This window comes from Tiliqua scincoides, chromosome 7 (assembly GCF_035046505.1).
Source record: "Tiliqua scincoides isolate rTilSci1 chromosome 7, rTilSci1.hap2, whole genome shotgun sequence".
NCBI classification, from domain to species: Eukaryota; Metazoa; Chordata; class Lepidosauria; order Squamata; family Scincidae; genus Tiliqua; species Tiliqua scincoides.
Genome location: NC_089827.1, coordinates 53,860,813 through 53,876,259, shown reverse-complemented (window position 1 = coordinate 53,876,259; position 15,447 = coordinate 53,860,813). Strand labels below are relative to the sequence as shown.

At 42.4% G+C, this 15,447-nt stretch overlaps 1 protein-coding gene across 9 annotated transcripts in view; it reads left to right on the top strand.

Annotated features, from left to right (window-relative positions):
* Positions 1–15,447, top strand: part of RBFOX2 (RNA binding fox-1 homolog 2) — a 211,174-nt gene that overhangs the window by 182,846 nt on the left and 12,881 nt on the right. For 3 of the 9 annotated variants that reach the window (XM_066634148.1, XM_066634145.1, XM_066634154.1), the window contains 5 exons: positions 147–207; positions 4,259–4,312; positions 4,436–4,528; positions 5,654–5,786; positions 12,710–12,752. In XM_066634148.1, coding sequence (XP_066490245.1) covers positions 147–207; positions 4,259–4,312; positions 4,436–4,528; positions 5,654–5,786; positions 12,710–12,752 — 384 coding nt within the window. Of the gene's footprint in view, positions 1–146; positions 208–4,258; positions 4,313–4,435; positions 4,529–5,653; positions 5,787–9,803; positions 9,844–12,709; positions 12,753–15,447 lie in introns of all 9 variants that reach the window. The other 6 variants (XM_066634149.1, XM_066634147.1, XM_066634153.1 and 3 more) reach the window with 5 other exon arrangements.

Below are 15,447 nucleotides of genomic sequence, written 5' to 3'. Positions count from 1 at the left end.
TTTACAATGTTAATATTTAATTTAATGGCAACTTGTAAAAGTAAATTTAAATGTGTTGCATTTTAAACCTTTTAAAATTAATCCACCATTTTCTCTAAAGTCCTTTTGCTTCCTTCCCTCTCCCCCTTTCCCTTTTTTACATTTAGGTTAATAATGCCACAGCACGAGTGATGACTAATAAGAAAATGGTCACACCATATGCAAACGGTAAGATGGAAAGCTGGTGCTAATAATGAACAGTAGATCTGGAGGAAGAAATGCTAATCATTGGGACTGAATTCTTTCCTGGCATTTCAGTAGAATGGAAAACTTCGTAGTAAAAAGTTTATGGTTTCATTCCTCAACACACTTCCTAGGAAGCAAGTCCCATTGAACAAAATGGAACTTACTTCTGGATAAACATGTATGGGATTGTGCTGTTAATCTTTCATGTGTTGTAAGTAATCTGCCTGATTGGTTTTCAAAGAGAACCAGTAGCTCCTGTTTAACTGTACTAGAAGTTGTTTGAGAGTGAAGGGAAGGAAATTTATTTCAGATGTTCAGTACAGATTAACAAACCGTAGTTTTGAAAACCACCCAGTTAAAATGTGGCCTTGCTGTTTGCTGCTAAATTGTTGGGAAGTGGATCACAGAGGCCTCCACTAGGGGTGCACAGTGACTGCAGCCAATGCATGAGCAGTGATGTGTTTGTTTCTGGTTTACTAACCAGTTTTCTGTCCAACAAGTTCTTACCAAATATTCAAAAATCTGGAGGTATTCCAAAAGTGTCTCAGAAATTCATGCCCCAGCCCCATCCACACAGTACACTGGTGGATTGCAGGGATTGCCAGAATACTGTGTGGGCCACTGGCACAATACTCTGCTGTCTCTGCAGAAAGCTGCAGCTGGTACAAAGACCTGGAGGCCATGTACTTTTAGCTGTGTCACACAGACTAGCCATCAACAGTGGCATGTTGGTGGTGGATGCGATTATCAGACCAGGGCAGATCTCAACAGTAGTTACATCAACTAGATCTGGAGCCCCTAATCCAGGTCTTACCTCCTGTGGCAGAACAGATGTATGCCAGCAAAAGATCTGGTGTAGATCTGCGTAGGCCCAAAGGGGACCAGACAGCAATGGAGGAGGCAAGTAAAGCTACCAGCCAGACTAGTCCCCTGCTGATGTACAGGATATAGCAGAGGCTGAACTAGAGGCCTTAAATCTTCCACGCCAACAGAGAATAGGATCAGGCCGTCAGTAGAGAAAATAGCTTAATGAACCCTGATATACACATAGGTCTGCACTTCTGCAGTTCTAAACCATGTATTTTTTTCCTCTCACTATTCCTAAAAGTCTTAGGAAAAATCACAGAATCTTTGGGCAGTCAGGATGATTATAGCAAATAGGAGTGGATCAGCTGGTATATTCGCATCCAGAACCCTGGGGAGTCCAAGGCTACAGAGTTGGGTGTAGTTTCTTTACAAAGAAGCTGTTGCAACTGGTTCACAGCAATTACCAAGTATTCATTTCCCTCACAGTTGCAAGCAGTTAAGGAGACAGTCGGCACCAGTGTTTCAGTTCTTTGAACATATAGATTTAATGGGAAAGCAGTGCCGTTGCCAGGTTGCTGGTAGCACTGAGGCAAAGTCCTGAACTGGACTCTGCATGTGGCCCCCACCTGTCTCTTGATGGCTCTTTGGACACTACCAGTGCTACTGGTACTAAGATCAGCCTAGCCAGGTGAGCTCTCATGAGTGTGGGTCTTCTGCCAGTTTCCCACCTGGCCAAGCTCCGATGCCTCCCCTGATAGAAGGAATTGGAGAAGGAGCTCACATACCTTCACTTCACACTTTTGGAACCACAATGTCTGCTTAGAAAAAAAAAACCCCATCGAAATCTTCATACTTCTGCTTCTAACAGTATTGCTATAAAGAGCTCCCTTGTGGAATTGGATCCTTTGTCCATCTAGCCTCGTACTTTCTACTCTGACAGTGACTCTCTTGGGTTTCAGGCAGAGGTTTTCCTCCACTTTGTCCCCTGAGAGTCTTTGATTTGTGGTACAAGGGACGGAACATGTGGATTGTGTGTTCTACCATTTAGTTTTGGCTCCTCCCCACTAGTTTCTACAAGGATTTGCTTTGTACTTAGCTCATTGTTCCATCTAGTTCACTAGTATCCTCTCTGAAGAACAGCTTCCAAAATCTTTGGCAGATAACTTTCCTGACATTCTTACTAACAAGAGGTGCAGGGGATTAAATCTGGGACACTAATGTGTTCTGTGCAGGATACTAAAGCTTTACCCTCTCCCAGTTTTGTTCGGTTAGCTGACTTGGGGCCCAATCCTATGCAGTGTGCGTTGGCTGATCACCCGCGCACGCTGTCTCAAATGTGCCATAAAGCACAATTGGGGTTCTGAGCACCAGATCTAGCTCAGTGCTGGCCGGTGCTGGGCTAGCGCCAATACTCTGCTGCTTGATGGTTGCTCAGGCAGCAGAGAGATAGGTGGTGGTGGGGGGAGGAGGCGTTCTGGGATGGGGGTGTGGAGAGAGGGAGTGGAGCAGGAGGGAGGCAGGACTGGTGGAGACCATGTCGGGACCAGAGGCTTCTGAGCCACCATGTCACCCACTCAACACAGAGGCTCTTAATTCTACACCGACCCTTGGGTCGCCGTAGAATCGAGTAGCCCCATTGCGGGGCCACTTCTTCTCCCAAGGAGCCTCTGGCACTGTCCACTGAGTGCTCAGGGTGCAGCAGCAGCCATTTTCAGCATCGCTGCAGCCCTGGGAGCCAGGCAGCTCAGGATTGGGCTGTTATACGTTTTAGACTCCTGATGGGAAATACCTGTAACTAGGCTACCAATTTATTTCTGCTAAATAATGTTTTCTGGAACATTTATCGCTGACTTTGTTTCCTATTGCTCGATACTTAAAAATTGGTTATTGCAAAGATACGTGTGGAGCCTGTTTATCCTTGGATTATACATCTGCAGATCTGGCTCAACACAAGCCCCCTGGACTTGGCTCCACCAGAGTCCTCTGAAGGAGATTGGAGCTGTGCTCTGGTCCCTTCGGGAGGCCTTTCTGAAGCTCAGAGAGGCAGTGTGCATCTGCCCGCTACCTCTCCGGGTTTCAGAATGGCAGAATGGCTTTTTTTTTTGGCCTTTTACGAGCTTCTAAGGCCTGGGGAAGCCTTCCAGGGTGGATGTGCGCTGCCTCTCTGGGCTTCAGAAAGCCCTCTTGAGGAGACCAGAGCACAGCTCTCGTCTCCTTCAGAGGGGTTAGTGTGGCGAAGATCGCTAATTTGAGTATCTGTGAAATTCAGTGTCAGTGGCGGGGTCCGAGAATGGATCTCCCCACAGATACCAAGGGACCCACCTGTATGATTTCACTCAGCTTACTAAGTGAAATGATGCATTTTTTCTCTCTTAAGATGAATAAAGAATACATAATTAGTTTCACTGAAATATATCTGTGCATTATGAATGATAAATCAATTATTAGCATGCCCGTTCTTAGCAAATTCTCAACAAGCACTGCTGGTCTGGGCTGGTCAGTTCCTTTAGATCTGATGAGTGCGTGTTTTTAATGCAGATCATGTGATGTTGGTAGAGCAACTGCTAGCAGTTTTTCTTGTTTAGTGGAGGAATTTCACTAGGCAGATTTAAAAACCTTCACAATCCTAATTAACCCTTGCATGGTCACAGCAGTGACATACAACTCTGTGTGTATGTATATGCCTGGGTTTTTGGGAAGAGGGCCTTTCCAAGTCAAGCTAATGAGTTTTCTTCTGTAAGCTGCTTCAAATACCTATACAGTGGACCTTCACTTTACAGTGGGTCCACTTTACAATCAAATCACTTTACAGTGGACTCTCCATAGTAAAACAAGGTTCACTATGCAACAAGTTATTTCACTTTACAATGGGCTCATGACTGCCGTCAACATAATTGCCATCAACACCCTGTGGACAATAAACCAATCTGCCATGCGAATGCAAACGTTTGGAAGTATCTCAGCCAATAGCAGCGTTTTTAATATTGTGGCTATGTGTAGCGAGGAAAAGAAATAGCCATTGCAGACACAAGGCTTCTAGGTACCATTTCAGCCTGTAACAGCGTTTTTAACATTGTGGCTGTGTGTATTGAGGGAAGATTCATAGGCACATTCTGCAAAGAATAAAGAGAGGAAGCGAAGCACCAGGAGCCATGCTGCACATAATGATTGACTTGGCCTCCCCAAGGTAGACCTTGGCACTCACTTCTACCTTTTTTTGTTTCAGGATGGAAGCTGAGCCCTGTGGTTGGAGCAGTGTATGGCCCTGAATTATATGCAGGTAGAACTTGACATGGATGCTTCTGTTTCTGCCATTGAACTGCAGTGGTGTTTGTTTGTGTTCTCAATCTGCTGTTTCTTTATAACCTTTTTACATTTTTTATTCTTTTTAAAACTAAATTAGCATCCAGTTTTCAAGCAGATGTCTCGCTGGGCAATGACGCTGCAGTGCCCCTGTCAGGAAGGGGGGGTATTAACACTTACATTCCTTTAATCAGTAAGTAGCCCCTATTGGCCCCTGTATTGTTACTGTGCTTGAGTAAACAGTGATCTGTTAGCCCTCTTCTTTTCGGTCTGTATAATATGTACTTGAAAGGATGGGCCTTCTTAAAAAGAGGTGCTCCTTCTCTGGTTAGTGGCCATGACCTTTTCCGCTTGCAGTGCATTTGCATTCCTGCTTGCGGCTGGAGCTTCCCCAATTCTTAAGGGCACTTTAATCCATAAGGGTGGATGCATATGGAAAGCCCAATTGCTTGACTTTAGAACTGAAGACATGAAACAGGCCACATTGCGAAGTACATATTATTCAAGCTATGAACTGTGAGTCCACTGCAGGCCCCCTTGTGGCATGCTCCTGGAAGCACCTTGGGTTGAATTTTTGCCTTGTGACTGGCACCTTCTGGATATCTGTTGTTGCATTATGTTCCCAGCTACCTTCCAAGGTTTTGACATCATTTTGCCCTGAGCCAGTTTACTCCAGCATGAAGTGTAATAAAACAGGGCCCAATATACATGGAACCACTTAATGGTCACCTTTGCCAGAAGATGGGCTCTTGGTAAACTGGCACCTTATGATTGATTTTTGGCGGCCTACATTGAATTTTTTTAATGACCTTTCTGAGCTTTAAATTTAATGTGGGTGAGAAAGGAATGCGTGGCAAAAGGGGAGACAAATGTATATATTGCCCTGTTTTCAACTTATCAATTTAAGGGATTCATGATGAAGTATTTAAAGTGCCCCTCCCATAAAATATGAGAGTCACCTGCCTTTATTAGCAGCAACTCTCCGTGCTTCTCGGATTCTTTCTAACAAGACTGCATGGCATTATCAACATGGGATGGAGGAAGGGGGGAAATGATTGCAGTTTGTGATGAATGAGGCATGATGCAGCATTAACCCCTTGCATGCCAGGCCTCTCTGCAACCTTACCTCCCCTTCGGGGCCATGGTGTGGCAAGAGATATGCAATGTCATCAAGGCTCTAAAAGCATGCTCCTTTGCAGGACAGGTGCGGAACATTCCACAGCTCTGGAGTTGCTTATCATTCTGTTCAAAGATGACTGTTAATTGAGCAGGTGTAATGATCCTTCTCATGTTTTTCCTTGTCTGTCTGTCTTCACAGTTCCTGGCTTCCCTTACCCAACTGCAGCCACCACAGCAGCCGCATTCAGGGGAGCCCATCTGAGGGGTCGTGGACGGACAGTGTATGGCGCAGTGCGGGCAGTACCTCCAGCCGCCATCCCAGCTTACCCAGGGTAAGAGTTGAAACCAGAATTTCAGTGCTCTGCACCACCTGATGAGTAGCTGCTTTGCTAAAGATTAAATATAGCTGGATTGTGAGAGTCAGGATATGGCAGCACCAGGATGCTCTGCACCAGGAAAAGATGCAGTCCAAAATTTTGTATTTGTTATTGGGGAAAAATTTCTATCTTGGGAGCACGTGAGTGGAAGGCAGCTCTTTAAATTAAGCTGCCAGTTCCTCTTAGCATATGGTAGCAGTTTGGCTGCATGGGAATCATCTGACATTTGTGAAAGATGAGTAGTAATACTACTAAGAGAGCCTACAGAAAGGGTGTAGAGTCTGTGGAGTGAGGCTGCTTCTGCTCTCTGAAGTCTGATTTCATCGTGTTCCCCAGAAGTGGCAAGCATTGCTTGTTGACTTCATGGCACATTGCCAGCAAATAGGACACAGGAGAGCCAGTTACCCACAATGGATTTGCTTTCTCAGTTGGAGACATTTTGAAAAGGGTTGAAACAAAAGATCAACCCAATCTATTTTTAAAGTAAGATACACGAAGAGCAGGAAAGTGGAAGTTAAACAAGTGGACACCAGTGATACATTTGAATATTTATTAATGTATTTTTGTCCTTTAGATTTTGATTATTTCCATAGCATGAAAATGTGTCTGTAGCAACAAACTGCTGTATTGTGTCAAAAGCATGAGTTGCTTTTCGGGGGGGGGGGATGTGTTTCAAGCCTTGACAGGGTGCCAGTAACCCAGAAGTGTTAGTTCTAAGATTTCACTTTGCATCTGACAATGCTATTTATTTTGTAGTGTTATGTTCCAATCATCTTCCCCAGATTAAAATCCTTCTCAGAGGAAACTTGAGTAAGGGAGAAACCTCTTAGAGAGGGCAAGTTGGATCTCAAGTCTCTTTTCTTCTGACTAGAAGCTGTCATACATGTGCCAAATTATCTAACGCCACAGTGATTTACAGGAATGTTCTGGGACATGATAAGTTAAGTTTGGAACCCCTTAATTAACTAACTACAGTCTGTATCCTAAGTTTAGTTAATGATGACTGACTAAAACTTACATCCCAACCCTATGATGGGATTGGTGTGCCCATAATTTAAAACACATCCTCAGGAAAACTATGAGCAGTTCCCAAGTGTATAGATATATTCTACCTTTATATAACAGCAGGGAGTTACTTGGAACATCCTCCTTAGCCATACAGGGAGAATTGCTAAGTCATTCCACTGAATTCATTGCTTTGGGTTAATGGTAACCCTTATAACACTGACTCACATCAAAGTTGTTGATACTTTGATATAAGTACATGTTTTAGGCTTATATATTGTTATCCCTGATAGTAACAGCTAGAAAATAGAGGCTGCCCCAGTAATGTACTCAGAGAATAGTGTCTGGGAACACAATGAGATTAATATTTAAATCCAGTTCAGCTATGTAAAGAGATACTTCCCACTTAAAAATCATGAAGATAATTTAAATGGTAAAGTGATGTAAAATTGCACTTTGGTTGGGCAGAGACAGCACAAGTCAATCTGTCTCAGATTGTCCAGAACAGTTCAAGTTAATTTGAACAATTGACCCGTTATAGCTGGAATCCATAGTGCTTCTTCATGAAATAAGAGTTTTGGTTCCTTTGACAGAATTCAGAAGGTTTTTTTTTTCCCTAGTACAGTTCATCTCAATATAAAGTAGGGGGGAAAAAGGCAGCTTTACAAATGAAGCAAATAAGTCTCGAATTTCCTGGAGGTAATTAATGTGCCACTTTACTTCCCTTCAGCCTTTTAAAATAAGTTCATCTAAGTACAGTATTACACATTGCTGTAAAGGGGACACATTGCTTACACATTGCTGTAAAGGGGACATTCCTATAATCTGGAATGTTAAAGAAGACACTTTTTCAGTGTGTTAGTTGGAAACTTACTGCTACAAGAGGTTATTGAAATAAAGGACCTTCAACAGATATTTTATTCAGTACAAAATGTGATTCCCACTGTGCCACTTTCAATGCTTTCATTAAAAGGCCAGTGACACGTTTGTATTCATAGTGGAGCTGATATAAACCAAACCAGTAAATAAATCCCTAAACCATCCCCTGCTCTATAATTATACCCTTATAGTTGGCCATATGACCTCCCACTCACAGTAGAACTGATGTTACTATCTGTATGTAAGAGTAGTTCATATGAACTGTATTTTTATAGATCAAAATTTGAGTGCAGCTCTGTCCATAGGGTACGGATTGCAACCATTATGTGCCTGTATACCACCTGATCACTTCAGCTTAGCAATAGATTACATCATTTCAGTCCCCAGTGATTATAAAGCAGACGTATATCCAAGCTGGCCTGCCTTGTTGTTTGTTACTTTGTATACATGCATGTATGCATTTTAAGATGTTGCCATGGGTGTATTTTGATCAGAGTGGGAGAATTGTGGCATCATCTTAAAATGCAATCAGCATATGGAAAAATGTATAAATACAGTAATACCTTCTCTTTCCATCTAACCTGTGATTATTATTACTTTATTATTATTATTAACAGTATTTATATACCGCTTTTCAACTAAAAGTTCACAAAGCGGTTTACAGAGAAAAATCAAATAACTAAATGGCTCCCTGTCCCAAAAGGGCTCACAGTCTAAAAAGATGCAAATGAATACCAGCAGACAGCCACTAGAACAGACACTGCTGGGGTGAGGTGGGCCAGTTACTCTCCCCCTGCTAAAAAAAGGAGCACCCACTTGAAAAAGTGCCTCTTACCCAATTAGCAGGGTAATGCTAATGATGCAAACTGATGCATTAGTGATGATGCAAACTGGCAGGCCAGATATATGCATGTACCTGAGGATCTCAAATAAGGGGAATAAATTATTCTTAATAGGAGTAATAATGTATATCTAGGGGAATAAAGTGAGGAAAAGTGGTGCATTGCTCAAGCATGCAATTTTACAACCAGAGTTGTAGGGAAAAAACCCTCTTCCTTCTCTGACTATCCTGAGGTTTTACCTTACCAAAACAGACTTGTTTACACTATGAGTAGAGTATTCCAATAGGTGTTGGGAGCTTCCAGATTCCAAATGTTTTGCTTCAGGAAGTGCTGGGAGAAGCTAATTAGTAGCTGTTGAAATCAAAAGAGAAGCCCAGACTACATAAACATTGCAGTTGCTGCTCTGTGCCCTGGAATGTGTCATTACTATCAGGGATTCTCCCCTTACCTTTCAATTCTTGGACTTTGCGTCAGTCATCTAACCCTTTAGCTCATTATCTCTGCTAGTGAAAGCAATACATTGTGGGTATTTCTTTTTTTGTTTTGTTCAGTTTCTCTGTGTTTACTTTGATCAGAATTGATTGACGTTTTCCCCCCTTGAGGTGTCACATCAGTACTTTTGAGATGCTGAACAATAATATTTTGCATGCTTGTGTGATCAGCCAAATCTTATCGCATGTCTAATGTACGGGGTAAAAAAGCAGGTGATGTATGGATATCAGAAATGATCGCACAAGGCTGCAAGATGCATAATTGTACACAACTCTTGGTGTGTTTTGACCTAGGTGGACTCAAGCCCTTGATGAACTCCTCCTAAAGAACTTGTTTGTACTGCTTGAAGCCAGTTTGTCCATGTGTTTAGGGGGTTGACAACTAGAGTCAAGGTTTCTCAAATCATGTTTCTCTTCTTCAGGGCACTGGTCCTTCCCTCCTCTCTCTTTTTCTTTCTAAACTCTGTTGTATGATTATGAGGGTTATCCTTTTCCTCTCCCCCCCTTGCATACTGTCTCCCCTTCTGCCCTGCCCGCCTGCATGCCATGGGAGATGACATGGAGCTGTTTAGCGTGCGTGAACACACACAATCTCTCGCTGACTTGCTCCTGCCCGAAAGTCCAGGTTATGGATTCATACATCACCTGCCTGTGTAAAATTGCATGTGCATGCTGCCGTCCTCAATAACCGGAATGTGTTTTCTGTTCTTTTTTTGTTTTGTTTTGTCTTTTGTTTTTGTGTGGATTTTCTGCAGTGTGGTTTACCAGGACGGATTTTACGGTGCTGACCTCTATGTAAGTACACACACCGGAGCCTTCTCATCCCCAACCCCTGACAAGCCAGCCTTTTTTTTGTGTGTGTGGTTGTTGATGTTTTGGTTTGCTTTTTAAAATATATATATATATAATTTACTTGATTTTTTTATTTGTGGATATATACATTTATATATTTAAGAATGCAAGCATGTTTCTCTGTCACTGCACTTGCCCCGGGTGCAAGGCCTGAGCCTCTGGGATTCCTGACGATTGCCAGGGTCAGTTTACTGGGTGTCTTTTTCACATACGTACAGTATAATTTTGATAACCTGAGAGATACCTAGCAGATTTAAAAATTCTGTCAATGATTCTCTGATTCTTATAATTTGGATCCAAAAATAACAGGATTGGTTTTGCCTCAGCTCTTCATTTCCCTCACTCTTTCCCATTCCTCCCTTAAGATACTTTGAAGGCTTATCTTGCGTAGTAAACTGTAGACTAAGGAAACTCAAGGTTCACAAAAAGTCATGTAGCATAGATATGGAAACATTCTGCTTCATGCAGTAGTGGCCTCTCCCATGTTCAAGAAGAGGCTGGGTGGCTACCTGTCGGGAATACTGTAGAGTAGTTGGCTGCACTGGATGACCTTGAAGGTTACTTCCAACTCCTAACATTCTGTTTCTATAATACTAACTCTCTTGGGGGCATTTTATATCAAATGGTACTAGGGTAATATGTAACATCTTGCTGTTCAGTTCCCTAAATACAACAAAGTGCTTTTCAGTCCCTCAGTTGGTTGTCCATAGTTTTCCCAAGTGAAAACATTAGGTAAAACACCATCCTTTTTTAAAGCTTTTAAAATGTGTCATTAACTGTATGCAGTCGGACCTCTTTATCAGCAGGTTTGGCACCCGTGGATTTGATTCAGTGCGGGTGCCAACCCGCACTAGAGGGCCTCATATGACCTCCTGAATGTGACCGAAAGGAGCTTCCAGTCACATCCAGAAGGTCCTTTTAGGGCTTTCCAGATATTTAATTATCCATGGAAATCAGCATCCGTGGGGCAGGGGGTCCTGAAATGGATGCCCCTCAGCACTGAGGGTCCACTGTAAAGTGTTATTGTGTGACCTTAGGAGCCAGTCTTGTACTGAGAATTCCATAGACTCCAGGGTCTGGTTCACATGTGCATCTGAATGACCATAGTTGGCTCATGAGAAGAACTGACAATATTTTTTGTCTCTTCTTATTTTAAAGAGATATTGTATAATTCCTCATATGCATTAGCTAGCAGTTTCAGCAGATGTATATACAAACTGAGCAATAATGTGCATAGTGACAGCAGAGGTGCAACCTGGATGTTACAGAAACCTTATCATAGTATTATATTTAGGAAAGGTAAATTTAGTGTTCTCTATATTCTAGAAAATCTCCAAATGTTAAAAGGCATATCATTTTTGGAATTCGTTGCTGGTTAATGAATGTGGCAGTGTTCTTGTGCTCCTGGTCTGCCTGCATCTTGGTGCTCCAGAAAGGGACACATGGCCAGCTTAGGCCTCCCAAAGCAAATGGGAGGCATTCGGCTAAACATAACCATCACTACGATGTTCTATATTTCTGTTCACTGTCAGTGTCGCCATATTTGTGGCTCATGCACACACTTTCCATCCCTTGGCTGAATTCTGTACACAGGTTGTTTAAGAGTATATAGAAAAATGATGCTGGATTTCCCCCAAACTCCTCTATTGCTGCCACATACAGAGGAGGCAGCTGGATACCTATCAAGCAATGAGAAGACAAGCAAATGAATAGCATTGCTTGCTTAGCATCATCCCTTGCAGGGATGCAGATGATAACCATTGTTAAGTGAGGTAATTTCTTTGCTTCTGTTGAAATCCCTTCATATCTTTTTTTCCTTACTTGAGGTGAAAGGAGTTATTTGTGACCAACTAGCAATTTTCTCAGTACATAAGATCTTCATACCACTTCATGTTGAACAACCCCCTGGCACTGAAATGTTTTGAAGTCCTAAATGGCTGGCAGGCAGGCATCACTTGGTCATTTTGCTATAAGCAATTTAGATCCCCACTTTTAGGACTTGGGGGGGGGGGGCAGAACCCTGCAAAAAAGGAGATGTCTCAAGGAAGATCAACCAAACTTTTCTCATTGCTGGAGTGCTCATAGCTGAGCTGAAATAGGCTGAATACACGCCAGCATTAATTTGTGAACAGCCTTACTCTCTGCTGTTTTAACTGGCATGAATCAAATGGCTGTTATTCCCTTGAAACAATTTGCTGCATATTTATTTTCCTGCCTCTGTGGGGGAAATAGCTGTTGTAACATGAATGGGGAGTATAAAACTGAATATTAACAGTAAAAAAAAAAAGAGCAGAGGAAACTTCCTTAGAAGCTGGACTGAAGCCCCCCCCCCCCCCCCCCGAAACTCAGCTGGCAGGAATGAAGGGTAGTGAGGAGAAATGGAACAACAAGCCAACAAAAGAAAACAGTGGTCTTGAGTTCTGTTCCCCACACAGGTTTTGCTTTTGCCTTTTCCTGTCCTCATCTCTCTTTTCTTCTCTGGGGCAATCATCCCTGCTTACTGCTTTATTTTTCAAGATAAAGGCTATCCCAGGAAATTGTTACTCTTTGGTATTTAAAATTCAGGGAACCAGCCTGAGGGTGCAGAGGGTTGTGGGAAGCAACAGCTTCTGGCTCATCTTCCATTTGTAAGGGTTTGCTATGCAAGAGTGTCCATCTTAAGATGAAACCTGTCTATGAAAAGCCTTTGAAAAGCGTGCTTGCATCCTCTAGAAAGAAAAGGCTGGTAAGCCCTTTGGTGGGCTTTTTGTGTGATTGTTTCCTTCCACAGCTGTGTTTTTTGAACTGCTCTTCCTGTGTTCTGTTATAGAATAGTCTTACAGGAACCAATCATTAGCGCTAAAATACCTCAGGTAGGAGTGCCAGTGTGACCTGCCAACCAATCAGATTGTGGATTGCAGTGGAAAAACAAAACAAAACCTTGAATTAATACTAACCATTCCAGCACCAAATTAGAGATGGGAACAGAGTCTTAAAAAAAAAAAAAAAAAAAAGCCAGCATATATTTGTGAGCATGTGTTCAAAACCCCTGTGTATCTTGGTGCTGCACAAATCTCAGTTTTGTAACAACTAGGATGGCTTTCTTAAAACTAAAGAGAAGAGCCAACAACCAAGCAAACTTCTTTCCTTGTTTCATAAATGACTGGTACAGCAGAAGCACTTATCCTCTTCTGTTTTTCCATTCCTTATCTTTCTTCCTACAAGGCATGCCTGCTGCCTATGTGTAGGACAGGATTGTAGTGTTGTGCTACAGCTCCTCCCCACTGGGCCTTGTGCCCACTTAAGGCTGATTAGTTACCCTTGTTAAACTCACAAGTGCAGCAAGCAAAAGTCAAGAGTCAGGTCCCAGTCCAATAAATGCAGATTGCCAGCTCACAGTCCAAAGTCAATATGCCGGGTCAAAGTCCAGGTAAGCCAGGTCAGGTCTCCTCTGGGTCAGGTGGCGTCTCCCTCTGGGTCAGGGTAGCCTTTAGTCCTTCTGAAGCTGCCTTTTATCCTTGGATGTCTCATAATCCAAAATGCAGCTCAGCTGTGAGCTACCTTGTTAAGTTCAAATTAGGCTCAGCTGAGCCATCTCTTAGTCCATGTCCATTCAAAGTCCCATCAAGGTCAAATGAAGCTCAGGTGTCCATCAGAGTCCCATTGGCCTTGATTGATTACAGCTGTGGAGCCAGACCTGCCCTTCCTAGAGCTGTCAACCAGCTGTCAAAACATGGAATCGCTGTCAACACCACATCATCCACCTGATGATCTGATGATCTTCCATTACATGTAGTTCAGTGGTAAAGCACATGCTTTGCATGCAGTCAGTCCCTGACATCTCCAGGTAGGGCTGAGAAGGACCTATCAAAATTCTGGAAGAGTCACTGCCAGTTGGTATAGATTGTACTGAATGGATCATACAGTAGTATGTAATGGGCTACATACAGTAGTATGTAAGGAACAAATAGTACTAGATGGGCTAGTTAGTAGTGTCTGAAAGTATAAGACAGCTACATATGATCATCTTGCATTGACATTTAGGAATAATTCGCAGCCCAGTCAGCATTTATTTTATCCTGTTGTGTGTAAGTTTGGCTGTGGATACTTTAACTGTAGAGTTTTTAAAAGTTACCAGAATCGCCAACTGACTCCTTTATTGCCGTGTGGTGATGTGCAGCAGTATAAGCCATGTCTTAATTATATCCAAGAGGCAGATTCATAACACAGAATTCCTGCACCTGGCTATTAACTCTGTGTGATTACCTCCATTTCACTTTTGTGTTAGAATGTTGTCAAATTAGAAGCTGAACTCAAGGGTTCTGAACTTTTGTCAGGAAAACAAATTGCGGGACACACACCCACACTTTTAAAGACATTTCTCAAACTCCATTGACTCTTGCAAATGAAATTAGGATTCTCAGGAGCATTAAAATGCTGCATCTGAGTGGTCCACAGACCAATTTACCTTCCTCCCCCCCATGTGAGCAGTACCAGGTTATCCTAGTCCTGTATTTGTGGATCACAGCTATAGTAATCAACAGTTGCTGTGACTGCAGCCTCATTTTTTTCAACTGTTTCAAATCATTAAAATGAGTGCTGTCATAGATACAGAGAGGTAAGTTGACCCTCCTGTTCCTACATTTCTGTACATGAGCAAATACTCAGGAAGGTCCTTATGGCCCAAATGGAGAAAAAAAATTGACATTGCAAGTGAAACTATGACCATTATTAGGTATCAAAAAGGGAACCTTCCAGCAAATTCTGTTCAAGCGTGCCAAATCCTCAGAGAAAGGATTAAGAGAAACTGTAAGATAAACTAGGACAGGAGTTGATATCCTACTGTTCTCAGAGTGGGTTGAGTAAGCAGTTTGCTAGAGAGTCTATGAGTTGATACTGAAAGGGGAGGGGTGAAAGTGTGTGTGTGGGGGGCAGTTACAGTGTCGGGAATATGGGTATATAAACAACCTGGAAGCCATGCAACTCTACCAGGCCTGGGATAGGCTGGAAGAATGGTCATTAATTACATTAAAAACAAAAACAAAACTACTATTGTGCATTTTAGCTTTGATTCTCATGTTAATTAGAGACAGTTCCAGAATTTAAAAAAAAAAATCAGTATATATGTAACACTACAAACTGTATGATTTGCTGATGTTTTTGATTCTTTAAGATTTGTCCCCTGCACTTCTTTAATTAAGTGTAAAAAGCTAGCATGACAAAATTCTAGTCTTTCTCAAAAGCCCCACCCTCGCTAATCTCTGAAATTGCTTCAATAAGTAGGTTTCATAGTTTTGTTAAGCTTTTGTGTTACTGAGAGAAATATTGATGCTCCCGTACATTTACTGGGGATACCTAAAAATCCAGTGGGGATATTTAAGGTTTTTTTGCAATGCCATCTGTCTGTTGGTGAGCATATATTAGTATTTCACAACCAGTGGTACTCATGCCACTGGTGTACTTGAAGAGATCTGATAGTACTCAGAGGACCCTCAGACCCCCACCGCCTGGCAGCAAGACAAGCACTAGGCTCAGCTCGCTGGCAGGAGCTCAAGCATGTGCTTTTCA